This window comes from Delphinapterus leucas, chromosome 11 (assembly GCF_059928025.1).
Source record: "Delphinapterus leucas isolate spDelLeu-1000000601 "Yukka" chromosome 11, BTC_Dleu_Yukka2, whole genome shotgun sequence".
Taxonomy (NCBI): domain Eukaryota; kingdom Metazoa; phylum Chordata; class Mammalia; order Artiodactyla; family Monodontidae; genus Delphinapterus; species Delphinapterus leucas.
In genome coordinates this window covers 64,512,286-64,539,470 of record NC_143139.1, presented here as the reverse complement: position 1 = coordinate 64,539,470, position 27,185 = coordinate 64,512,286, and the positions used below count along the sequence as shown (strand labels likewise).

General features: G+C 37.0%; 1 protein-coding gene across 1 annotated transcript in view; it reads right to left on the bottom strand.

Moving 5' to 3' along the window:
* Nucleotides 1-27,185, bottom strand: part of PTPRQ (protein tyrosine phosphatase receptor type Q) — a 254,741-nt gene that overhangs the window by 140,803 nt on the left and 86,753 nt on the right. Inside the window, exons 28-34 of the mRNA XM_089921589.1 lie at nucleotides 26,052-26,213; nucleotides 25,769-25,948; nucleotides 25,057-25,164; nucleotides 24,635-24,913; nucleotides 16,553-16,735; nucleotides 16,095-16,196; nucleotides 12,064-12,184 (exon numbers count right to left, since the gene is read on the bottom strand). Coding sequence (XP_089777715.1) covers nucleotides 12,064-12,184; nucleotides 16,095-16,196; nucleotides 16,553-16,735; nucleotides 24,635-24,913; nucleotides 25,057-25,164; nucleotides 25,769-25,948; nucleotides 26,052-26,213 — 1,135 coding nt within the window. The remainder of the gene's footprint in view (nucleotides 1-12,063; nucleotides 12,185-16,094; nucleotides 16,197-16,552; nucleotides 16,736-24,634; nucleotides 24,914-25,056; nucleotides 25,165-25,768; nucleotides 25,949-26,051; nucleotides 26,214-27,185) is intronic.

Sequence of the window (27,185 nt, the reverse complement as noted above, 5' to 3'; positions counted from 1 at the left end):
AGAATCTTGACTAACACCTATTTCCATTATTTAATAGTTTATCATATGCCTCGATCCTGAGTATTTCCACCATCATCACCACTCCTTGCTGAACAAGCCTGCTTTGTCCATTTACCATTGTAACTGTGAGGACCAGTTATTCAACTGGTTTACACATAAAACAGTATGATCATGCTCTCATTAAGGGATAAAGTCCATGAAACTATGCAGACCAATATCAAGCCAGTGATTTTTTTTGGTAGAAATATGCCATATGAGTTGACGCACTAAGCTTAATTTATTATAACTCCATTAGTCTTTAATCACAAATGCTGTTATCAAACTAAGACTTTCCCAATCCTATAAGCATACTGTTGAGTCTTTAGAACAGAGGGCAATTATAACACTTATTCCTAGTGATTTGGGGAAAGCATGATTTGAGAGTAATACAGATCTGGTTATGATCCTAGTTCTGTCATCTTCTAGTTCTATAACCTTAATCAACACCTTAACCTCATCAAGACTTAATTTCCACAACTATAAAATGGTGATAATATTCTTCACTTCAAGGTCCTGTCATGAAAAACAAGTGACAGGTAAGAAACCAAACACAGCATTTGTCCCAAAATGTTAACTATTCCACTATCCCTCTTGAGTCCTTTTCTTTAGCTCTCCAAGGTGTTTTGTTCCCCAATCACAATCTTTCCTAGCTTTGTACATTTCACAAATGGGATGAGAAGACCCCTGAAATTTAAGGTATAAAAACTCAAGATCCACAAAGGCAAAGTAAATGACTAAAATGATTGAATTTAAAACAGAGTGTGGTGGGAACTGAGGTAAACTGCAAAGCAAATGCTCCACGTAAAGACCACCTCTATTTAATTCCTGCTGATTTATTTTCATGGGGAATATGGCAAAAGAATTCTGATTTTTGTAAGAAACAAAGGAAGGTGAAGTTTCACTAGATATCTACTCACTATACTGACAGAATTCTCTTCAGAATTTATTAACAGTTTGCTGGTCCAGCAAAGCGTGGGTGGCCTACCAATAGCCTGCTTGTCGCCTCGGTACCCAAGCTTCATCCAAATCATTCATGAAAATGATTAGCAAAAAAAGAGCTGAGACAGAGTTCTTAATATCCCACTAGAAACCTCAGGTTAAATGATCAAAAGCACCCTTACACTCAACCACTCCACCTACCTGTGTTTGTATCTCCCACCATCCTAATCCTGCCCCACTATTTCATGTCTACAATGCTACTTATCAACTTCTTGATATAGTTCATTCATGCTGCCTCCAAGCCTTCATATACTGTTCCCACTGAGATGTTCTCCTGACTTATAAATCTGCCTTTACCAACTTCATTCCAAACGGGAGGTGAACTCAGGAAATTTGAAATAGCCCCCTCCCCATTCTGATTATTGATCTATATCATATGTTCAAACTATTAGGTGGTTTTAATAGAGTGAAAATCGTTTAGAAAAGTGGAAGAAATAGGACTAAGCGTATCTTTTTAGCATAATGAAAGCCATTTCCAAAGGTAAGCTTTTATGCTACAGGGGGAATCATTTGACCAGTGACATTTAATAAAATGCTGCAGTAAAACTGTTTTGACTTCCTAATATATTGCTCAGCAAGTATTTTTAAGTTATCTCACATGGGCATATTTTATCTCTAATTAGTCTAAATTATTTTAAGGTTCTATATATTTTTTATCTCCCCACAGAGTTTAATAAACATTTGTCAGACTGACTGATTCAAAGTTACTTCTCATAACAACTACTAAGAAGACCAAGAAACATTTAAAGGCCAAGGTTTGTATATAAGCTAGAGTTTTCAGCATCACTTGCATTCCACAGTCTTTTAGCTACACCTTATGGGCCACTCAAAGTTTTATAAACAAGGAAGAAAACTACTGTTAAATTTTACTGACATTATGAATTGCTAAACAAATCCAAGTTGAATTCAGCTATAAAATAAATAAATAAGTTGTATAATCAGTCTACTAGAATACCACACCTCAATCCAAAGTGTATTAAAAGAATAAGCTTAGAGAGCTCTAGTAGAAATTCATTTATTTAATGGTGGCCGCCCTAGGAATGAAAGGATTGCTTCTCATTTGAAACCATATAAACATAATTTACCAGTATGACTGAAGAAAAAGTGCTACTTAGATGACAAAAGTTATTTCACAAAGCAAACTTTAAAAGAAAACATTATTTTAAAATGCAATGGGTCAGGACTTCCCTGGTGGCACAGTGGTTAAGCATCCGCCTGCCAATACAGCGGACACGGGTTTGAGCCCTGGTCCGGGAAGATCCCACATGCTGCAGAGCAACTAAGCCCATGCACCACAACTACTGAGCCTGCGCTCTGGAGTCCGCGAGCCACAACTACTGAGCCCACACACCGCAACTACTGAAGCCTGTGCGCCTAGAGCCCGTGCTCCGCAACAAGAGAAGCCACTGCAATGAGAAGCCTGCACACTGCAATAAAGAGTAGCCCCACTCACAGCAACTAGAGAAAGCTTGCAAGCAGCAATGAAAACCCAACACAGCCAAAAATAAATAAATAAATAAACTTATATAAAATGCAATGGGTTAAAGAAGATTTCTGAACATGCCATCTACAAATCAAATGTGATTCACACAGCAGTGGTTATAAAATGATTGCACAGTAACCCTCGTGAGCTATTTTGTAAAGAAATACTCACGACAAAGGGAGGAGTCACCAGTATAACAAATATAACAGGTAACCTGCAATTTGCAGACATACTGAAAACAGCAAATATCCAAAGATGTTGTTTTTCAAAGAAGTTAGTAGTTATTGAAAGAACTAAAATAATGGAAATTGAGAACTGTGAGAGAAATATGGACCCCGAAACAGGAACTCTGCCAATAAAGATAGCCACCACTTATACAGTATTTTAAGAGAACACAGATAATTTAGTGGCTGTGCCATGACTCAAACCTATGTCTCTCTGACTCAGAATGCATGTCCATTATATGGTGATACATGCCTCCTATTCTCTCCAGTAAAACTGATACAGCAAGAATTCAAAAAAAGCATTAGCGATTAGTGACAGTGATACGAAAGTACCAAGGATTATGACTATCCCTTTAACTACAGTGGTTCCAACAGGTATCTTAGGGAAGAAGATGCTAGAAATTTAAAAATATCTCTGTATATACTCCATTACCATTTATATATTTCAGTCTATTATAGATAATATTCTTTAAAATGTTAAGGTGTTTTTCCTTCTTTGTTTTTTCTTTGTAAGACCTAACTCTATTCAATTGAAGGTATTCATTGTCTGGAAAAGCATCACTACGCTTATGCCAGAAATGAAAAGCTAGTAAGTCTATATTAAGTTTTTAACTCTTAAAATATATTCTTCATTCATTCATCCATTCAACAAATATCTAGCTTCAATTATGAGCCAGGAAGTTTTCTGTTCCAGATACAGCAATTAACAAACCAGATCTTGAAGCAGATAGGATCTCAATCTCTTTCTGTCTCTCTCTCTCTTCTCTCGCCCTCTCCCTCCCAGTGTGTGTGTGTGTGTGTGTGTGTGTGCGTGTGCGTGTGTGTGTGTGTGTATGTGTGTGTGTAAGATAAAGCGAAGTTCTACTGAGGAAAAAGTGTTTTTTACATTCTCTTTCCACATCGAGAGTCAATCCTGCGTGATTTTAGACCGTAAAGTTTTATAGTAAGTCATGGTATAGAAAGAAAGAAGTATATGCAAAAAGAAAGCTTTCAACAGTCAAGAACAAGAACAAGTTTTGCTCCACTAAGAAAAGGTGAGAGAAAGAACAGGACAAAGCCTTCAGACAGGAGTGTCCTGGGATCTTAAGTTGAGGGTAGTGTGGTGAAAACAAATAGGTTTGTGAAGGAAATACCAGTGTAGAGCTCCTTCTTCTCAGGATGGAAAGGAAAATGGCAAACCTCTTAGAAAATATGTCTTTCATATGGCATTACTTATGTCTAGTAAGTAATTATGTCCAGTAATTACTTATGTCCCCGTAAGATCTAAGGGCTCTTCTAGCAGACCATCCAGAGCTAGGGAACAGTGTGGAAGTCACCTTCCCAGTCCTGCACACTACAGACTGGTTCAGAGAAAATGACCAAGAGCATCTAGCTACCTGAGGGTTGAGACAGACATGCTGAGAGAGCCAGGGCACTAGAATAAGCCTGAGGCTGGATCAAGGCTAAAACAGAAAATAAAAACCTTGAAACTAGAAGCTATGATGGGAGATGGGTCCCAGGATGATTCCCAAAAGCCAGGTGAGAAGAGCTACCATATCCCAGACTTGAGATCCCCTCATCCTACTTTCAGTGAGCTTCCCCTGTATCTATAATCCATCTTAGGAAGAGAGACAAAAAACGGATATCAAAGGAGAGAAAAAGCACTACTGGGGAGTTGAACCCACACAGCATGATCGCTGTGCGACAACTGCATACAGAGTAATGACATTGTTCTCACAAGTGTAGGGCTGGAACCCCAGCCAGAAAAGTCTTGATTCTCATTTTCATTATTTTTTTTCACTTTCAATTTTATTTCTAACTTAGCAAAATGGTGTCAAAAATCTCAGAGTTATCACCCTTTGATTCAAAAATCTAGAAGTCGAGATTCGTTCAAAATGGCAGAGTAAAAGGACATGCTCTCATTCCCTCTTTGGAGAACACTGGAATGCAAAGACAAAGGAGAAGCTCAATGAGATGGTAGGAGGGGCGCTATCACAATAAAATCAAATCCCATAACTGCTGGGTGGGTGACTCACAAACTGGAGAACACTTATGCCACAGAAGTCCACCCACTGGAGTGAAGGTTCTGAGCCACACGTCAGGCTTCCCAACCTGGGGACCTGGCAACGGGAGGAGGAAATCCTAGAGAATCAGACTTTGAAGGCTAGCGGGATTTGACTGCAGGACTTCGGCAGGATTGGGGGAAACAGAGACTCCACTCTTGGAGGGCACACACCAAGTAGTGTGAGCATCGGGACCCAGGGGAAGGAGCAGTGACCCCAAAGGAGATTGAACCAGACCTACCTGCTAGTGTTGGAGGGTCTCCTGCAGAGGCATGGGTCAACTCTGGCTCAACAAGGGACAAGGACACTGGCAGCAGAAGTTCTGGGAAGTACTCCTTGGCGTGAGCCCTCCCAGAGTCCCCCATTAGCCCCATCAAAGAGCCCGGGTAGGCTCCAGTATTGGGTCGCCTCAGGTCAAACAACCAACAGGGAGGGAACCCAGCCCCACCCATCAGCAGACAAGCAGATTAAAGTTTTACTGAGCTCTGCCCACCAGAGCAACAGTCAGCTCTACCCATCACCAGTCCCTCCCATCAGGAAACTTCCACAAGCCTCTTGGATAGCCTCATCCACCAGAAGGCAGATAGCAGAAGCAAGCAGAACCACAATCCTGCAGCCTGTGTAACAAAAACCACATTCACAGAAAGATAGACAAGATGAAAAGGCAGAGGGCTATGTACCAGATGAAGGAACAAGATAAAACCCCAGAAAAACAACTAAATGAAGTAGAGATAGGCAACCTTCCAGAAAAATAATTCAGCATACTGATAGTGAAGATGATCCAGGACCTCAGAAAAACAATGGAGGCAAAGATCAAGAAGATGCAAGAAATGTTTAACAAAGAACTAGAAGAATTAAAGAACAAACAAACAGAGATGAACAATACAATAACTGAAATGAAAACTACACTAGAAGGAATCAATAGCAGAATAACTGAGGCAGAAGAACGGATAAGTGACCTGGAAGACAGAACGGTGGAATTCACTGCTGCGGAACAGAATAAACGAAAAAGAATGAAAAGAAATGAAGACAGCCTAAGAGACCTCTGGGACAACATTAAATGCAACAACATTCACATTATAGGGGTCCCAGAAGAAGAAGAGAGAGAGAAAGGACCCAAAAAAATATCTGAAGAGAATATAGTTGAAAACTTCCCTATCATGAGAAAGGAAACAGCCACCCAAGTCCAGGAAGTGCAGAGAGTCCCATATAGGATAACCCCAAGGAGAAACACACCAAGACACATACTAATTAAATTGGCAAAAATTAAAGACAAAGAAAAATTATTGAAAGCAGCAAGGGAAAAATGAGAAATAACATACAAGGGAACTCCCATAAGGTTAACAGCTGATTTCTCAGCAGAAACTCTACAAGCCAGAAGGGTGTGGCATGATATACTTAAAGTGATGAAATGGAATAAACTACAACCAAGATTACTCTAACTGGCAAGGATCTCATTCAGATTCGATGGAGAAATCAAAAGCTTTACAGACAAGCAAAAGCTAACAGAATTCAGCACAACCAAACCAGCTCTACAATAAATGCTAAAGGTACTTCTCTAAGTGGGAAACACAAGAGAAGGACCTTCAAAAACAAACCCCCCCAAAATTAAGAAAATGGTATTAGGAACATACATATTGATAATTACCTTAAACGTGAATGGATTAAATGCTCCAACCAAAAGACACAGACTGGCTGAATGGATATAAAAGACCCATATATGTGCTGTCTACAAGAGACACACTTCAGACCAAGGGACACATACAGACTGAAAGTGAGGGGATGGAAAAAGATATTCCATGCAAATGGAAATCAAAAGAAAGCTGGAGTAGCTATACTCATATCAGATAAAAGACTTTAAAATAAAGAATGTTACAAGAGACAAGGAAGGACACTACAAAATGATCAAGGGACCAATCCAAGAAGAAGATATAACAATTATAAATATTTAAGCACCCAACATAGGAGCACCTCAATATATAAGGCAACTGCTAACAGCTATAAAAGAGGAAATCGACAGTAACACAATACTAGTGGGGGACTTTAACACCTCACTTACACCAATGGACAGGCCACCCAGACAGAAAATTAATAAGAAAACACAAGCTTTAAATGACACAATGGACCAGATAGATTTAATTGATATTTATAGGACATTCCATCCAAAAACAGCAGATTACACTTATTTCTCAAGTGCACATGGAACACTCTCCAGGATAGATCACATCTTGGGTCACAAATCAAGCCTCAGTAAATTTAAGAAAATTGAAATCATATCAAGCATCTTTTCTGACCACAATGCTATGAGATTAGAAATGAATTACAGGGAAAAAAACGTAAAAAACACAAACACATGGAGGCTAAACAATATGTTACTAAATAACCAAGAGATCACTGAAGAAATCAAAGAGGAAATCAGAAATTACCTAGAGACAAATGACAATGAAAACACGACGATCCAAAACCTATGGGATGCAGCAAAACAGTTCTAAGAGGGACGTTTATAGCTATAAAAGCCTACCTCAAGAAACAAGAAAAATCTCAAACAATCTAACCTTACACGTAAAGGAACTAGAGAAAGAAGAACAAACAAATCCCAAAGTTAGCAGAAGGAAAGAAATCATAAAGATCAGAGCAGAAATAAATGGAACAGAAACAAAGAAAACAATAGCAAAGATCACTAAAAGCTGGTTCTTTGAGAAGGTAAACAAAATTGATAAACCATTAGCCAGACTCATCAAGAAAAACAGGGAGAGGACTCAAATCAATAAAATTAGAAATGAAAAAGGAGAAGTTACAACTGACACCGCAGAAATACAAAGCATCCTAAGAGACTACTACAAGCAACTCTATGCCAATAAAATGGACAACGTGGAAGAAATGGACAAATTCTTAGAAAGGTATAACCTTCCAAGGCTAAACCAGGAAGAAATAGAAAATATGAACAAACCAATCACAAGTAGTGAAATTGAACTGTGATTAAAAATCTTCCAACAAACAAAAGCCCAGGACCAGATGGCTTCACAGGTAAATACTATCAAACATTTAGAGAAGAGCTAACACCCATCCTTCTCAAACTCTTCCAAAAAATTGCAGAGGAAGGAACACTCCCAAACTCATTCTACGAGGCCACCATCACCCTGATACCAAAACCAGACAAAGATACTACAAAAAAAGAAAATTACAGACCACTATCACTGATGAATATAGATGCAAAAATCCTCAACAAAATACTAGCAAACAGAATCCAACAGCACATTAAAAGGATCATACACCATGATCAAGTGGGATTTATCCCAGAGATGCAAGGATTCTTCAATATACGCAAATCAATCAATGTGACACACCATATTAACAAATTGAATAAAAACCATATGATCATCTCAATAGATGACAAAATTCAACACCCATTTATGATAAAAGCTCTCCAGAAAGTGGGCATAGAGGGAACCTACTTCAACATAATAAAGGCCATATATGACAAACCCACAGCAAACATCATTCTCAGTGGTGAAAAACTGAAAGCATTTCCTCTAAGATCAGGAACAAGACAAAGATGTCCACTCTCACCACTATTATTCAACATAGTTTTGGAAGTCCTAGCCACAGCAATCAGAGAAGAAAAAGAAATAATACAAATTGGAGAAAAGTAAAACTGTCACTGTTTGCAGATGACATGATACTATACAAACAGAATCCTAAAGACGCCACCAGAAAACTCCTAGAGCTAATCAATGAATTCAGTAAAGTTGCAGGATACAAAATTAATGCACAGATATCTCTTTCATTCCTATAGGCTAATGATGAAAAATCTGAAAGAGAGATTCAGGAAACACTCCCATTTACCACTGCAACAAAAAGAATAAAATACCTAGGAATAAACCTACCTAGGGAGACAAAAGACCTGTATGCAGAAAACTATAAGACACTGATGAAAGAAATTAACGATGATGCCAAAAGATGGAGAGATATACCATGTTCTTGGATTGGAAGAACCAATATTGTGAAAATGACTATATGACCCAAAGCAATCTACAGATTCAATGCAATCCCTATCAAATTACCAACAGCATTTTTTACAGAACTAGAACAAATCATCTTAAAATTTGTATGGAGACACAAAAGACCCCGAATAGCCAAAGGAGTCTTGAGGGAAAAAAACGGAGCTGGACGAATCAGACTCCCTGACTTCAGACTATACCACAAAGCTACAGTAGTCAAGATAATATGGTACTGGCACAAAAACAGAAATATAGATCAGTGGAACAGGATAGAAAGCCCAGAGATAAACCCACACACCTATGGTCAACTAACCTATGACAAAGGAGACAAGGATATACAATGGAGAAAAGACAGTCTCTTCAATAAGTGGTGCTGGGAAAACTGGACAGCTACATGTAAAAGAATGAAATTAGAACACTCCCTAACACCATACACAAAAATACACTCAAAATGGATTCGAGACCTAAAGGTAAGACTGGTCACTATAAAACTCTTAGAGGAAAACATAGGAAAAACTCTTTGACATAAATCACAACAAGATATTTTTTGATCCACCTCCTAGAGTAATGGAAATAAAACCAAAAATAAACAAATGGGACCTAATGAAACTTCAAAGCTTTTGCACAGCAAAGGAAACCATAAACAAGACAAAAAGACAACCCTCAAATGGGAGAAAATATTTGCAAATGAATCATCGGACAAAGGATTAATCTCCAAAATATATAAACAGATCATACAGCTCAATAACCAAAAAACAAACAACCCAATCCAAAAATGGGCAGAAGACCTAAATAGACATTTCTCCAAAGAAGATATACAGATGGCCAAGAAGCACATGAAAAGCTGCTCAACATCACTAATTATTAGAGAAATGCAAATCAAAACTACAATGAGGTATCACCTCACACCAGTTAGAATGGGCATTATCAGAAAATCTACAAACAACAAATGCTGGAGAAGGTGTGGAGAAAAGGGAACCCTCTTGCATTGTTGGTTGGAATGTAAATTGATACAGCCACTATGGAGAACAGTATGGAGGTTCCTTAAAAAACTGAAAATAGAATTACCATATGACCCAGCAATCCCACTACTGAACATATACCCTGAGAAAACCATAATTCAAAAAGAGTCGTGTACCACAATGTTCACTGCAGCACTATTTACAATAGCCAGGTCATAGAAGCAACCATAATGCCCATCAACAGACAAATGGATAAAGAAGGTGTGGTACATATATACAATGGAATATTCCTCAGCCATAAAAAGGAACAAAATTGGGTCATTTGTAGGGACGGGGATGCATCTAAAGACTGTCATACAGAGTGAGGTAAGTCAGAAATAGAGAAACAAATATTGTATATTAACGCATATATGTGGAACCCAGAAAATGTTACAGATGATCCGGTTTGCAGAGCGGAAATTGAGACACAGATGTATAGAACAAACGTATGGACAGCAAGAGGGGCAAGCAGCTGACGGGTGGGGGTGGGGGTGTGATGAATTGGGAGATTGGGATTGACATGTATACACTCATGTGTATAAAATGGATGACTAATAAGAAAATAAACATTAAAAAAAAGAAAGAAAAAAAATCTAGAAGTCATCATTGATTCCACTGATTTCTTTTTTTTTTTCGTTCTCACAGCCAATCCATTCACCAAATCGTATCAACTCTTCTTCCTAAATGTTATAAAAAGCTGCCCACTTCTTTCCTTCATCCCAGCATCATCCACGGCCCAGACTCCTTATCTCCTACCTAGTAACGCTGTTAACACTTTTGCCTCCTGCAATTCATTCTCCATAAAGTATCCAAGGTGCTTGAAATTCTCTAGTAAGTCCCATTACAACTGAAATGAAAACGAAATCCTTACAGTGGCTTAGCTCCTGACCTTTTTTGGACTCCTACCCTCCAGGATAACTCTCCTCTGTCTCTCTCTCCGGCAACACTGACCTCCTCTATGGTCTTCAAAACGACAAGTGTGTCCCCCACCAAGCCTATGCGGTTGATGTTCCCTCCTCCTGCAGATCTTCTCTTGACGAGAAGCTCCTTCTTGGCATTCAGACCACAACTCAATGCCACTTCTTCAAAGAGGACTTCCAAAGCACTCTATGAACAGTAGCCCTCTTTCCCCCAATTTCCCCTCATTTTAAAATTTCTGGGTATATAATCCACTTATCTCTTTAGAATATGAGCTCCTTGAGGGCAGGGGCCTTGTTCACAGGTAAATAGATACTCTATCAATATTATTGAATGAAGAAATGAAAAACTGAATCGATAAACGAATGAGTAGGGTAATAGAGGGGAATGGTTACCTTCTTCTCACTGCTTCTCTTCCCACTAACATCCCTCATGTCACTCCCAATTTTGCCAAAGAGTAAGCAAAATGACTACTAATCAGGCAATGAATAATACAGGACATGTCCTAAGGAGCAGTATGCAAAGGGTATAAACAGGCATTGGGGGGGGCAGGAAATCTTAATTTAGGAAAGAGAAGAATAGACTTTTTAAAAACACCATAGCCTCTTACTCAATGATGGACCTTCCAAGTGAGGAATACAAAAGTAAGAAATGCCTATGTTCTATAAAGCATTATGTAAATTGTATTTCCTGAGTTGAAATATTTAAAATACACTAGGAAATATGTTATTGAATGGTGAATCCTTTTACGAGGATTTATATTAGATCAAAGTAAGCATTTTTATCTGTTGAGCTTTCATGAAGCAATATAGCCATGTTGTTAATTGATGAGAAGCACTATAGGATTACATCTTTTTCATGATTGACTCATAAATAGGCAATTAGGGTAAAGGTGATCAGTAAAAAATAAATATACTGCTTACATCTCAATAGAAAATTGACCTTAAGGGATTTCTGGAGAAATATCTTTTGGTTAAATTTTAGTTTAATCATTCTGCTCAAGGAAACTTAAAGAGACGGTGGCATAGAGAATATTGGAGTAAAACTGAAAGCCTCTGTATTCACTTGTAGTCACATAAGCTGACCAGTCCATGACTCTGAAGAGCAGAATTTTAGTATAATTGCACATAATACACAGTTTTTTGTTTTGGTTACAAAAATCATTATCTGACTATGCATGGACCTCTATGTAATACAGGAAAAAGTTGTTTCTTAATAAAGGCATATTAACTAGCCTATTAATAATCAGATCCCTAATGTACCTTCACAATCTGAAATTTAAAAACTGCATTCCTATTATGTTACAGATTAATACTTGTTCTCAGAACTATTTCCAAAAAAGAAAAAAATTCTTACCAGACATAAACTGTGTAATAGAGGATAATTCCATTTGGCTCCAGGGGTGGTTGCCATGACAACTTTACCGTGACACCAGACAACTGTTTTAGAGAGAAGTCTTGTGGGGGAGAATCAGGAGCTGAAAAGTTAGAAAATATGATAATGCATTTTAATAAACATATATAAGAAAAAGTTAAAATAGAAATGCACAAAATTTTTATTATGAACTTTCTGGTAAATGAATCAGGTACAGTGCCTTTCTCCATGGGCTTGAGAGACTGTTTACTTTCAAAATGAGATGATAAAAGAAGATTTTGCATGGTGGTGTTAGAACATCTGTTTCTGTGATTCAATGGAAAAAAATATTTCATGAGAAAAAAAGAACAAGGGCTATGTCACTGTGATTTACCTACTGTTCAAGTACATCTTGGTAAATTATCATCCTATAATAAACATAAAACTATTGGTTGGGGTGAATAAATATACAATAAAAGAGCTCCACAAACAATAAAAAGAGATGGGGAAAAAACATGCTTCCAAGAAGTGGGAAAGTGATAAGTATAACATTGTGAGAGCAATTAAAATGACGGACCTCACAAATGAAAACTACATTCCTCAATTTCAGTAGTGTCATTAAACTGCAAAATAATATCAAAATCTGTTGAGTCTTCAAAATTGAATGGGTTACAAAGGAAATGCCAATGTAGCACATAAACAAGAATATAGACATTTTAGGGTCTACTTCTAATTGTGCTATAATAGTGTAAGGATTTAAATATTTTAGCCATTCTGAATTGAATAAACACTAAAAAAAATTACTGTAAACTAATTAGCAAGTTTATATTTCCACTTAGATAAAACATTTAGAATGGCACTTCTCAGCTCCTGTATAACAGCATAGTAATGTCTTAGAATACTAACACAATTTTTTTGCATGTAAAAGGGTATAAATTACTACAATTTTGATCATTGCTTTAGTTATGCATGGAAAGTGGACTCATAGCTAATAGAAATTCCAAGAATTTAATTCAGATCTTTGAACAGTGTTATAGATTAGTATTTGTGCAAATCACTTTTTCCAATAACTTGGAGAAAATGCTGCCTGAATTATTATATTTTCTTTCTGATTTTCTGAGTAATCCCCACTATAGTGTACACATACGTGTGTGTGTTTTCATTATTTTGGTAACAACAGTTTTTTAAAAAAAATTTACTGAACAGAGAAAAGCTTTATGAGTTCTATAGAATAAGTGACAGCTAATTTATATTTTCAGTTGGTATTCTCACTGGCACTATAACAAAAATGCTAACAAATATTATCACAAGAATCCATATATCATTTGGAGATGTCTGTTTCCCAAAATATGAATTACCTCTAACCAAGAACTCTCTTTCATCTGTCAAAACAAAAACCTAGAATACTTTTTTTCTGAATGTCATTGCAAAACTTAACTTTTGTTTATTATTGGAAAAAAAGAATTTTAATCAAAACTAGTACTGATATAGAATATTATATGTTGTAACTGAGCATTTTTCTTCTATAATATGCTTTAAGATGTTTATGTGGAATATCAGTTTTTGGTGTTTTATATTTAATCTTCAATATATTCTTGGGGTTTTTTTATGTAAAACATTTTACTGCTAAATAAATGTAATTAACACGCCTTTTTTTTTTTTTTTTTTTTTTTTGTGGTACGCGGGCCTCTCACTGTTGTGGCCTCTCCCGTTGCCGAGCACAGGCTCCGGACGTGCAGGCTCAGCGGCCATGGCTCACGGGCCCAGCCGCTCCGTGGCATGTGGGATCTTCCCAGACTGGGGCGCGAACCCATGTCCCCTGCAACAGCAGGTGGACTCTCAACCACTGCGCCACCAGGGAAGCCCTAACATGCCTTTTTAAATAAAATACTGAATATCTACTATAGCAGACTAAGTTTCAATCATTTTAGCATTTGTTAAAATAACCTTTGTATTCAGAATTGCAGTTTTAAAAAATGAAATTGGAAAAATTAAATAAATGCAATATCTTTTGCAATCTATCCAAGTCATCAAGACAGAGCATATGAGGACAGCTAAGGGTCTTCCTAAGGCTCTTACTCACTCTGCTTGGCATGATCTTTCCTATCCCTCACCCTCCCTCTACTCATCTGTCTTCAGGTCACAGTTTAAACATAACTTAATCAGCTACATTTTCCTGGATGCTTCAGAGTAGCTAAAATTCCTTGGTTTTGGTCCTGGTGAACACTTAAACCAGTAATTAGAATAATGAAAATTACTTGTCTACACATTTGTCAAATTTAGATCTCTTCTGCTGAACTTCAAGCTCCATGAAAGCAAGGAGCTCCTACTACCCAATAAAGCAAAGCTTCTCAGCCTTTATCCATTCTAGATTTGCTATAATTTTTCTAAAAGAGGTCTTGTTCTTCACCCTATTCTGTAGCAATTGTATCAATAACTGGGCCAAGGACTTAGATGGAAGTTTACCATGACTCTGCATTTTTAACAGCCCAGGTAATTTGGATGCATAGTATAATTTGCAACTATTGACTTGAGTGGTAATAAACTCTGCCTCTTCAAAATATATGTTCACTACTAGTCTAGGGTCCTTCATATAAGACCTCAGATTCTTACTATAGGGACTATTTCATTAGATTGGAAATAAAGAGGGTACTATGTCTATTAGGGCATTGCTAAAATGATTTAATACATCTTTCTTAGACATTACCTAAGAGAGAAGGAGAGCTAACCTTCTTCCCTAGCCTTTAGCCATGGTCTCTTTGGAAGAACTTTTTTATTTGGTTAATTTTCACTTTGAGAGCAAGAAGAATCTATGAAAAAAATGAAAATTTGGACAGGTGAGTTTTTCTGAAGTAGAGGAAATAACTAAGGGACGTAGAAAGTGGAAAGTAGAGGCAATAGCTAAGGAAGACTAACCCATGAGAAGACTTAGAAACTGGGGCAACCAGTTCTAAGTTTCTAGAAATGGGGGTAGAAGCTAAGATCTACCAGTTTCTGACCCTGGTAGATCACCTTAACAGGATGCTTTGGTGAAGTATTTTGGTGGAGGGGAAAACATAGAGGGACCTGAAATGGGGGAAGAGGGCTTCTGAAGACTTTATTACTTGGAGTAAAGTAAGAAAAATGCAGAGAAAAGCCTTTCTTCTTCTAGAAGTAAGTAACATACATTTTGTCCTGGTGAATGACTAGAATCTGAACCACAGAGTGCAGCTTACTGTGAAGCTGGGGAAACCTGAGAGGGTGAAAAAAGATATTCTACAAACACACGTTACATCCAGACCTAGCCCTCTTCGCAATGGGACCTTCTTTTACAGAAGAAAAATAACATTCTCAAAATACCCAATGTAAAAAACACAAAATGTAAATCCAAATTCCAAATATATCTCTCAAAAGTAATTTTCTGAGCATGATATATGCCTATAACTTGGTGAAGTAGTATTGTAAAGTGGTCTCAGTAGTAAAGTTGATTTTATTCAGGTTAGGAAAATGTATGTTTAGATATTCAATATGAAGGCTATTAACATTCAGGAATAGCATCTTGGCAAATTATGTAGAGAAATCTGGAAAATTGTCTGAAGTCATTAGCAAGCTAATCCTAACAACAATAAAAAATGCTGCAGGTTGACATAACAGAATCTACTACAAAACTTACGTAAATGTCTATTCTTACGAATGTTAAAGTTGAAAAACACAGTCATAACATATACTGATTGATGTTCAAACTATTCGCACCAAAATGTTAGCCTTAAAAATTCCCATGGAAAAAATATTACTGATTTTTTTTTTTTTTTTACAGAGCATGGATGACTTCAGAATTTTAAAAAAATGCATTTTATATATCTGATTTTACTGAACATAAATCTGACTTTGCAAGCTTCTTTTAAACCATGACAATGAAATCTCTGTATAAAGCTGGCGCAGCACACAAGTGCTACCCAAGGCTGGAGAATTCTTCTGTTATATCTTCATTCTGTATACATGTTTTTTGAAGTGTGATGGATTCAAAATATATCACTATTCACTGCTATATTTACCATCTTCTTCAGTCAGCACACTTATGGGTGCACTCCGAACTCCTTCACCTTTGAGTGTACTAGCTGACACCTCAATTATATATTGCGTATACTTCTTCAGTCCTAAATAGAAATAAAATAGATAAGACTTACAAAATGTCCCTTAATTATATGCAAGAAGCAAGCTATGAAATGTCTCTTAACACTCTTTCAAAAGTAAAAACTAAATGAAAATGTAGTTCTTGGAATAGTAACTCCTATTATGAAGACAAAATATTAAAAAATGTAGAAAAAACTGACTTAGAGTAGTCTTTCACATGACCTGCCATAAACTTCTAGTTTATTTACCAGAAGGCCAGAATTGTCACACCCTGTATAAAGCTAATCACACTTACCATTTCTAATATAACAACAAGCTAATATTTTGTGGCCACTCTGTCAATATAAATGTAAATATCCAATATTACATATATTTTTACCTTTAATGTTCTGGGTCAAAGAGGTTGTATTTATAGTTCTTTCCTCATTTCCATTACTTTTCTTGAGATAAATTGTATATTTTTGTATAATTCCATTGGGACTATTTGGGGGAAGAAATGATAGCTCAATCTCTCCAGAGGAAATATTTTTGTAAGTAATATTTTCTGGTGCACTATCAGGCACTGAAAAAAACAAAAAGATACATGCATAAAACAATTCCACCCTAATAGTGCATTCTGCTGAAGTTTTCGCTCCAGTGGATAAGGATATGTATACATGAACATTCATTAGAGTGCGATTATAAGAAACATCTTAAATGCAGTAAAATATGGGTAAATTATAGCACTTACAACTGTTTAAGACAAATTTCATTTCAAAGAAAATTCATACTGCAACTCTACAGAATAATGTTTATAGGATGATTTTTTTTTTTTTTTGGTACGCGGGCCTCTCACTGCTGTGGCCTCTCCCTTTGCGGAGCACAGGCTCCGGATGCGCAGGCTCAGCGGCCATGGCTCATGGGCCCAGCCACTCCGCGGCATGTGGGATCTTCCCGGACCGGGGCACGAACACGTGTCCCCTGCATCGGCAGGCGGACTCTCAACCACTGCGCCACCAGGGAAGCCCTATAGGATGATATTTTTATTAAAATACCTGAGACTATATTAAACTGTCTTACATTGCAGTACATGCAGATAAAGTGGTCCCTTGGTATCTGCAGTGAATTGGACCCTCACCCCCACGCCCTTCATGGATACCAAAATTCAAGGATGCTCAAGTCTTATATAAAATGGCATGGTATTTGCATATAACCCATGGACATTCTCCTGTATACTTTAAATCATCTCTAGTTTACTTATAATACCTAATACAATATAAATGCTATGTAAATAATTGTAAACACAATGGAAATGTTATGTAAATAGTTGCCTGCCAGCATGCAGCAAATTTAAGTTTTGCTTTTGGAACTCGCTGCAATTTTTTTTCTATTTTCAATCCACAGTTGGTTGAATCTGTGGATACAGGGCCCACAGATACAAAGGGCTAACTGTACAAGAAGGAGGACTGAAAAACACTTAAAAATTGATTCTGCCTTTCATTAATAATGATAATAATACATAAATGATTAATAGATTAGTTTTGATATACAACAAGATCTATGACAAGACAAGGATCCTCTCCTAGATATAAGGCTGCATATAATAACCTGGTAACAAAACAGTCTACTAAGGATACAGGATATCAATAAATAAAACACTAGTTTTCTGTATCTATTAATGTTCTTATTATATTGAATGTAATGGTCACAAAATGGTTTTCTACATATATTCAAATACCAATACGACATGTGGGATTCCAATTCTGCCAAAATACTGGAATAGATAAACACTAAATTGAATGACTATTATAATTAAAAGAAGTAAAACTCTGTATAAAATTAACATTTTTCTTGTCACGTAAGGAATTGCAGAGCTGACAAGGGAGTTAGAAATTTCTGGTGGTCCAAAAACAAATGCAAAAAAACAAACAAAATAAAATCAAACAAACAAACAAAAAACGAAGTAAAAACAAGAATCCTGAGATGGAAGCTGGTACTAAAGCCTGCTCTGCCTTGGAGGGTACTGGTCAATCCTGGTGACTTGGAGTTTCTGTATTAACAGCTACGTAGAGTGCCAGAAAAAGAATATAAAACCTTGGGCCAGAAGAAGGATAAAGGATACCCCTGCATCAAGAATTAGAACCGCAAAAGAATGCAATTTCAACTAGGGCCATGATATTGGCCAACTCTAGGGGCACCTTGAATTCTTCTGCAGAGTACCACAGACCTCAATGTGAGCGGTAACTCCTAGGCTTGTGCAGTGTGGTGTATTCACTCTCAAGGACTATGGGGTGAGAAGTAAGCCCACCGTGCAAAAGAGGCCAGAAAAGTAACTTTTTTCCTCTTGCCACTCCTCTGGATGAAGAGGTGGAATAGAAAGAAAAATTACACATTTTTGGAACTGTAAGCCTATCCCTATGAGCATATGTAGCCTAAATCCATGCTACCCATATAGCCTGAAAAGACCTCTACTTCAGAATATAAATTAAAATGAATTTGAGTTGCCATTACTCAAAAGCAACTAGCAGAAGCAAACACACATTTTCTTGGAAGAAACTCAACTCAGTCTACATAAATTTCCCACAGATGAGGTTTCAAGGAATATGAATTCACTGATAAAATTCACAAAACACACAGGCAAATCAGGCACCAATACTTAAAGCCAGCAAAGAAAAAGGAAAACACACACACACACACACACACACACACACACACACACACACAGCAGTCAGACTTCAAAAGACTTTAGATACTGAAGTTATCAAAGAATAAAAATACAAACGTTTAATATATTTCAAGAAATCAAACATTTAAAAGTATGAGCAATGAATTCTTTAGATAATAATAAATAATGTAAATAACCAAGCAGACTTGAAAGAGAACCAAATAGGACTTGTAGAATAGAAAAAAATAAAATTAAAATTCTCTTGATGCACAAAAAAGCAGATTAGATATAGTGAAAATTTTAGCCAAAAAAATTTACAGTATTGAATAAATTATCAAAAAGTAACTCAGAGAAAGAAAACGTAGAGAATATAAAATGGCAGTTAAGAGACATAAAGGATATACTAAGGGGGTCTAAGAAAGTAGAGAAAATGAAGAAGAAGAAATATTTGAAGGGATAATGGCTGGGACTGATCAAAATTGTTGAAAGATATCAAGCTTCAGAACAAGGAATCCCAATAAATCTCAAGCAAAATTTTCTTTAAAAAATCATATTGGGGCTTCCCTGGTGCCGCAGGGGAGAGGTGGTTGAGAGTCCGCCTGCCGATGCAGGGGACACGGGTTCGTGCCCCGGTCCAGGAGGATCCCACATGCCGCAGAGCAGCTGGGCCCATGAGCCATGGCCACTGAGCCTGCGCGTGCGGAGCCTGTGCTCCGCAACGGGAGAGGCCACAACAGTGAGAGGCCCGCGTACCACACACAAAATAAATCATATTTAGGGGCTTCCCTGGTGGTGCAGTGGTTAAGAATCCGCCTGCCAATGCAGGGGACACGGGTTCGAGTCCTGGTCCAGGAAGATCCCATGTGCCGCGAAGCAACTAAGCCCATGCACCACAACTACTAAGCCTGCGCTCTAGAGCTCGTGAGTCACAACTACTGGGCCCGCGTGCTACAACTATTGAAGCCCACGTGCCTAGAGCCTGTGCTCCGCAGCAAGAGAAGCCACCGCAATGAGAAGCCCACACACTGCAACAAAGAGTAGCCCCAGCTCCCCACAACTAGAGAAAGCTCGCACGAAGCAACGAATATCCAATGCGGCCAAAAATAAATTTTTAAAACTCATATTTAGACACATCATTGTGAAAGTACATAATACCAAAGAAGAGAAGATCTTAACAGCACCAGGAAGAAAACAGATCATCTCCATAGGAATGACGATTAGACAGAAAAGTGACCTCAGTTGAAAAACGAATGGAATTCTAAACCCAGAAAAATTAACAAGAACAAAATAAAAGCATATTCAGACAATCAAAAACAGAGAGAAAGCCATCAATGCAACCTCAACAGATGAAACTGTAAACAATGCACTTTAAGCAGAAAAATATTTGCTGGAGATGACAGACCACAGTTGGAAAGGTATTGGTTTAAAATTGCCTTCATAGAACAGTAACAATAATGACTAACTTGATGGTTAAACAACATAAACTAAATATGTGCATATTATTGCCATTATAGCGTCCTGATATAAGTCCTTTCCTTTCAAAAGAAAGAACAGAACCTTTTTTATTGGTAGTCTAAATACAATGGATATAAAAAATGCTACTAATAAATTTAGTAGAGAAAATTCAAAAGCCTTAAAAATGTAGAAACAGTACCCCCTCACCCCCACTGTTACCTGTTATGAAGTGCATTGCATCTAAAACAGACTTAAGAGGAAAAACTGAGATAAGAATGTTGATATTTCTAAAATTTTGGGAAGAACCGTAATTCAATACATAACTTGATATAGCAATATATAGCAATATAATCCTACTATCCCTTCCCAAAGAGTCAAAATCTTCTCTACTATCTTTCCAAGCCAAACCATTAAATTGAGAAAAATCCTCAACAACTACTCTGAATGCTCTCTTAGCCTTCTGGCTCTAAGTGAAATCTTGGAACTGCTTGAGAACACTACAACTCAGCACTCCTGGGTAGCAGATAGCTATTTGTTTTTCTCTCATCATTCTATAACCAGAGGGCCTGGAAGTCAAGTTTTTATGCTTTTCTTTGCCATATCCAGATCTATTCTTCTTCCTGAAAAACTTGAGGTGTTACCCCTCCTTTAAGACAATCACCTAGTGGTACTCTTCCACTTCTCCACACGTCTTAAAAAGTTTATCACCTGTATGACTGACTTCCTCTCTACCACTCTCAGAGATGTCAACATTGATGGAAATGATCTGTGCTATTCCGTGGACTCTGTATTCGTCGAGGTCCATAATTTCAATAATCTTTTCCTCCACCTCACTTTAACCACTAGCTTTCATGGCAGCACCTGAGGGCTTGTCATTACCTATAACTGTCAGTATTCCTCTCTTTGGCAACCACCTATCTTTCCAGCTGACCGACCCTCATATTGCCAATCCAACAAGTCTTTGACCCTCATCAAATCTTCACTGTCCATCACCTCCCTTATGTCCTCATCTCCCTACTTACTCAGGTCAGAGTCCACAGTCTATCACTAAAATCACTCCCTAGCAATCTCCAGAAACTCCTTTTTCTTACTTTTCCTGCAAGATTCCAACTTAGGTTAAACTGAACTCAGGGCTAGTTCTACATCTGCAATATAACAGCTAAAAAATGTCTGAATAAAATACCACTCCATGCTCACTAGCCTTACTTTAATTTATAACCTCAAATCTCAAATCAATCTTTTTCACTGCTTGGCAGCCTATCTATTTTTTAGTTAATTTAGTCTCCTCTGTTATGTATGTTTTCACCATATTCTCTCTCCACAAACATCCAATATCTCCTCTCCCTCCTTATTTGAAGCTGATAAACTTGCTTCTAATTTCATTGAGAAAATAAAAACCTTCAGAAAAGGACTACATACGTTCCTACCACCCCTCTTCCTTTAACTGCCTTCTCTCCTTACTCCTTTCTAAAACCCAGTCCACTTCAGCACTAGATTCCACTCCGTCTACCTAGTCAGACCTTAGACTTGACATTCTTTCCTCTCCGTTGTATTTTTAGTTTTTCTCTCTTCACTGAATTCTTTCTATCATTGTATACATGTAAACACACATCAGCTATTGCACTTCCAAGCATTAGTAAAATAATCAAGATAAAACATTTGAACAAATAATGTACTCCTATTTGTAATTAGCAGCATTAACACATTACTGAGTTAGCACAGCTCTCAATTTCTCATGAAACAATATTGAAAAGTGGGATCTTGTTTTTTATAGTAGGAGTAGAGGGTGTATTTATTGTATTTAATAAGAACATTGAGCCCTGGGAACAAACAGATAGTCGCTCCTGAGCACATCCTGCTTCAAATGACACCTTGAGACTGCTTAAAATTATAGCTTCCTCTTTTTCAAAAAGAACTGAACTCGGTGGTCCAACTTAGTTAGCAAACATGATCTAGGAAAAGTCATTAATGTAGATTCCATTGCCTATGAAACACCCGGTAATTTATATTAACTTTAGGAGGGTGGAAATTCATTTTCTTTTACAGTGCTAATATAGCCCAGTAAGGGTTGGTATACTGTAAATTATTTGTTGAATATTTGTTGCAAGGATGAACTTCTCAGACCTCAGTTTTTCACTAGGAATGAAGATAATAATACCTTATTGCTTTATTCTGGAATTAAAAAGGCAATTTTTGTGAAAGCCAATAGAAGAGCCCACAATGGTATGTTGCAGGTACTTAAAATATGCTTCATTCCTTGACATGGTGTAAAATGAAACCAGGTAGAGTAAGATATTTTTCTCAAAAATACTTATTTTAAGTACAATACTTATAAAAGTAATGAAGCATGCCAATATATATATCAATTAAAGTGCACTATAATGTATAACTTATAATAATAAAAAATGTTCTTTTCATTACACTCTTATTCCTGCCATTACAACTACTGTCATCCTCTGTGGTCAATCTTATTAATTTCTGTGACCAGTCTGAAGAGGATACTTTTGCTCAAAGGTAAGCCACTTTACTAGATTCCTAGTTCCTCAAGGTCAGGGACAAGGCCTCACCTATAGCATCTGTCTGAATCAGAAGAAATTGTTGATATTTGGCCAATTATGACATATAGGAATAGCAACTCCATATGGTTCAGCCAGTATCTAGGCAATAAATATTTATTTTTTACAATGCAGGGATCAAACAGTAACTTTACGGAGTTGGCCTAAAAGTGATGCTGCAAAATATATGACTATAAACATAATACAAACAGTGCACTAAGATCATCAGGCAAATGTCTTGCTTTGTGCTATTTGCTCTTGCATCACTGAAACACAATTAATTCTTTGCTTGCGTTATTTCCTTTATATGGGACACATCCCCTGGCCACCCAACAACCTCTATAATGTCCATTCCACCGACTCCTTAAGACTCAGGTCAAATGCTACCTCCTCTGTAAGCCTTCTCCAGGCATGTCCTTTCTGTGCTCAGACTCTGCACCTCTGTCTATACACATACCTCAAGAATGTATATAGACTATAACAGCTTCATCAAAGAATATATTCCCCAAATAGTCAAATTATTTTTATTTAAAATATATTTAAAGTAAACTTATTTTTCTCTATTTTTAAAAAGTTTATGTTATCCAACTTTGAGGTAGCTTATGTACTGTGTTAACATAACTGATATTACAATTTCTAAATAAAAACAAGTTTAATTACCAAAAAAAAGGAATGTAGGGACTTCCCTCATGGGGCAGTGGTTAAGAATCTGCCTGCTGGGCTTCCCTGGTGGCGCAGTGGTTGAGAGTCCGCCTGCTGATGCAGGGGACATGGGTTCGTGCCCCAATCCGGGAAGATCCCACATGCCGCGGATCAGCTGGGCCCGTGAGCCATGGCCGTTGGGCCTGCACGTCCGGAGCCTGTGCTCCGCAACGGGAGAGGCCCCAACAGTGAGAGGCCCGCGTACCTCAAAAAAAAAAAAAAAAAAGAAAAGAAAAATCTGCCTGCCAATGCAGGGGACACGCGTTTGAGCCCTGGCCCGGGAAGATCCCACATGCCGTGGAGAAACTAAGCATGTGCGCCACAACTATTGAGCCTGCGCTCTAGAGCCCATGAGCCGCAACTACTGAGCCCATGCGCTACAACTACTAAAGGCCGTGCGCCCAAAGCCTGTGCTCCACAACAAGAGAAGCCACTGCAATGAGAAGCCCACGCACCACAACAAAGAGTAGCCCCCGCTAGCCACAACTAGAGAAAGCCTGCACGCAGCAACAAAGACCCAACGCAGCCAAAAACAAATAAATTTATTTTTTAAAAAAGAATGTATGTAGATATATGTATGCGTCTATACACACACGTACATATATATGTATAGAATTTATATATATATCTCTATACATCTATCTATAGATATACACTTACATTCAGCTTTACGTATATGTACATCTATACATATATATGTATAAATATAGATACATCTATATCTATAGGTAGATGTATGTGGATGTATAGAGAATGTATATAGATTATATATAGTATAGGAGTCTACTCTTATGAACGTGCCTCTGCTATTACCTAATTTGAAAGCAACCAAATTTATAGGTACACTGAAAAGACCTTTGATTTCTCAAGGTATTTCATTTGAAAAAAAAATCACTGATTTTTATTCTGGAGTTCCCTTATATGTAAATCAGACTTAAAAAATTTGCACAGCAAGTCTTTTCCCACACTTTACCAGAAAGAGCATATAAATTCCTGGATTATACAAAACAGAATGACAGACTTTAGGTTATGTAAAATATAAACAACATGGCAATTATCAGCCATGTTTACTTCCTTACTATGTATTAAACAAACAAAAACTTACCAGTCTCAGAAGTCCTTACAGAGAGTAAAGATAACTGATTGCCATGACCAAATCTGGTATATGACCTTACAGAAATGTTATAGAGGGTGTAAGGTTTTAAGTCTCTTAAAATTATGCTTGTTGTTGAGGTGTTCTTCATGAATAAGGTATCTATATTTTTATAAAGCACTTCATAAGCAACAATAATCCCATTGGGTTTCTCAGGTGGTGACCACTTCAAACTTATTTCACTAGCAGTAACATCAATAACTTCAACATCTTGAGGTGATGATTCTGGTTCTGGGGGGAAAAAACCAAAACTTTAAATACATGTATTTTTTCATGCTTATTACTTCAGACACTAAAATCAGCATGAGGTAGATGGCAATAAGCATGCAACACCATTTGCTTCTTTTTATTAAAACTGCACCCGATACTCTTACCATCTTCTGGAGTTCTCACAAAGATGTCATTTGCTTCGGACAAAGAACTTTCTCCAACACTGGTTGAGGCAGCCACTCTCATTTTATATTTTGTATATTTCTTTAACCCTATAAGGACAACAGGCAAGTTGTTTAAAGTCCTTAAAATAATATTCTTGTATTAGTGCCATTTAACACAGGACTAGTGAAAATAACTTCTTTGGGAGACTGGTTCTCTAAATCAGCCTCCTTATAATCCCAATGTCCCAAACTTCCTTGGGATGAGAGCCTTTCCATCTTGATGACGTTTTAGTTTTTTCCTAAAATATTAAGGCGATCATCTGAGGCTGAAGAAATCATTTTTGGCACACTGCAAGGAGTACAGTTGATTTGGCACAAACACCATGTCAGCTCAATTACTTCAGCTGATTGGCACATACAATCAATCAAGCCATCAATACTGAGTTATATTGATGTACCAGGCATAAAATCCCCTAGGTTAAGAGTATATTCTCAGGATACCTGTTATCTGATGACTTTATTTGCAGACAACTATAGTTAAAGAAAAACACATCTAATCAAGTAATTTCTGCAAGTATTTTTCAAGATATCCGTGGGAGCATAGCACAACAAAATCTGGAATGATGCAACACGTGCCCTGCTGTGTTTAACGGCATAGAGAGATGTGTATTTTCCATCAGGAAAAGAATGTCGAAACAAAACTTTGTTCTACCTGTTATGAGAAAGCTGTTATCTATAGTAGTCATCTGGAATGCTCTGTTCGTATCCAGTTCCATTGCATAAACTGTATAATGAGTTATTTTTCCATTAGGATATTCTGGAGGATCCCAATATAACAAAATAGATGAAGAACTAATATTTTTATACTTTATAACTTGAATGGAGCTTGGCACTTGAGAAGAAGAGTGAACAATTAATATGAATGAAAAGAAAAGTATTACAGTGTACAAGAGCAATATCTGCAGGTAATTATTTCAAAGGAAACACATTCTTACCTTGCTCACGTGTCCTAACATTGAGAACCGTTGGTGGTCCTTCTCCCATGATGGTGAAAGCAGATACACTAATCATGTGCTCAGTGAAAGGTACAAGTCTCCTGATAACGTAAGACAGCTGTTCAGCAGCAATGTCAGCGATATACTGATTCCTTGGAGCTCCTGTTTGAAATCAGTTTTTAAAAAATGTTTGGCTTTGTGATCAAGATCATTCTTGCTCACACAGTGAAATTTTAAACCCAGTTTCACATTATTCATTAATCTCTCCATGTAATCCTTTATATGAAAGGTAGATATATAATTAATAATAAATATGCCAAATATACCCCAACAATATATATAAATAGTTTGTGATCATAATATAGTTTTGCTAGTTGTTATACACTATCCTGGAACAAGAGATTAGTGTTTTGAGAAAATATAACTTTCTAAAGAAGACAGGCTAGGAGTTTTTCTGAAAAGACCATTAGGCAATAATATCAAATTTAAATATTATAAGTCAATGCTGCATTACAATTTGAAAATCATAGAAATAAGGTTTTATTTGGACTCAAAATTCGCCACACATTTGCTAAATCCATTAGTGATTTAAAGCAAGCATGCTTATAAAACTGCCACATAAATATGTCTGGACAAGGATTTCAGAAAATGTTAGTTTTTTAGAACTTGCGCTTACAATGTTAATTAGCATTTAGGCCAAACAAAGTATCTGAGGAAACATCTACATCAGAAATCATGGGCCTCTAATTTTTAGTGTCTTCTAAAAATTAAGTCTTCTTTGCTCAGGAAAAACAGATCAATGAATGAAATAAACATATATTAAATACAATGTGATACTTCTGCCTAATGCCATCATCAATAAAATAATATAACACTTTTAATTTGGAACGGAACAAATCAGAGAAAAAGCAGTAAGAAAAAAAATTTTTTCTCACTTAGCATTTTAGAAAAACCAGAGAGATAATTTAGATTTGTGTCTTCTAACCAAGAATTTTTAATTCGCTATATATGACATTCTCTTTTTAGAGACAGTAAGATCCATTGACCCTGAAGAGCAAGTGTATACACTAATGACATCACCACATCATTGGGGTCACCTACACCTGTTTATCACCCCATGCACTAGAGTTGTAA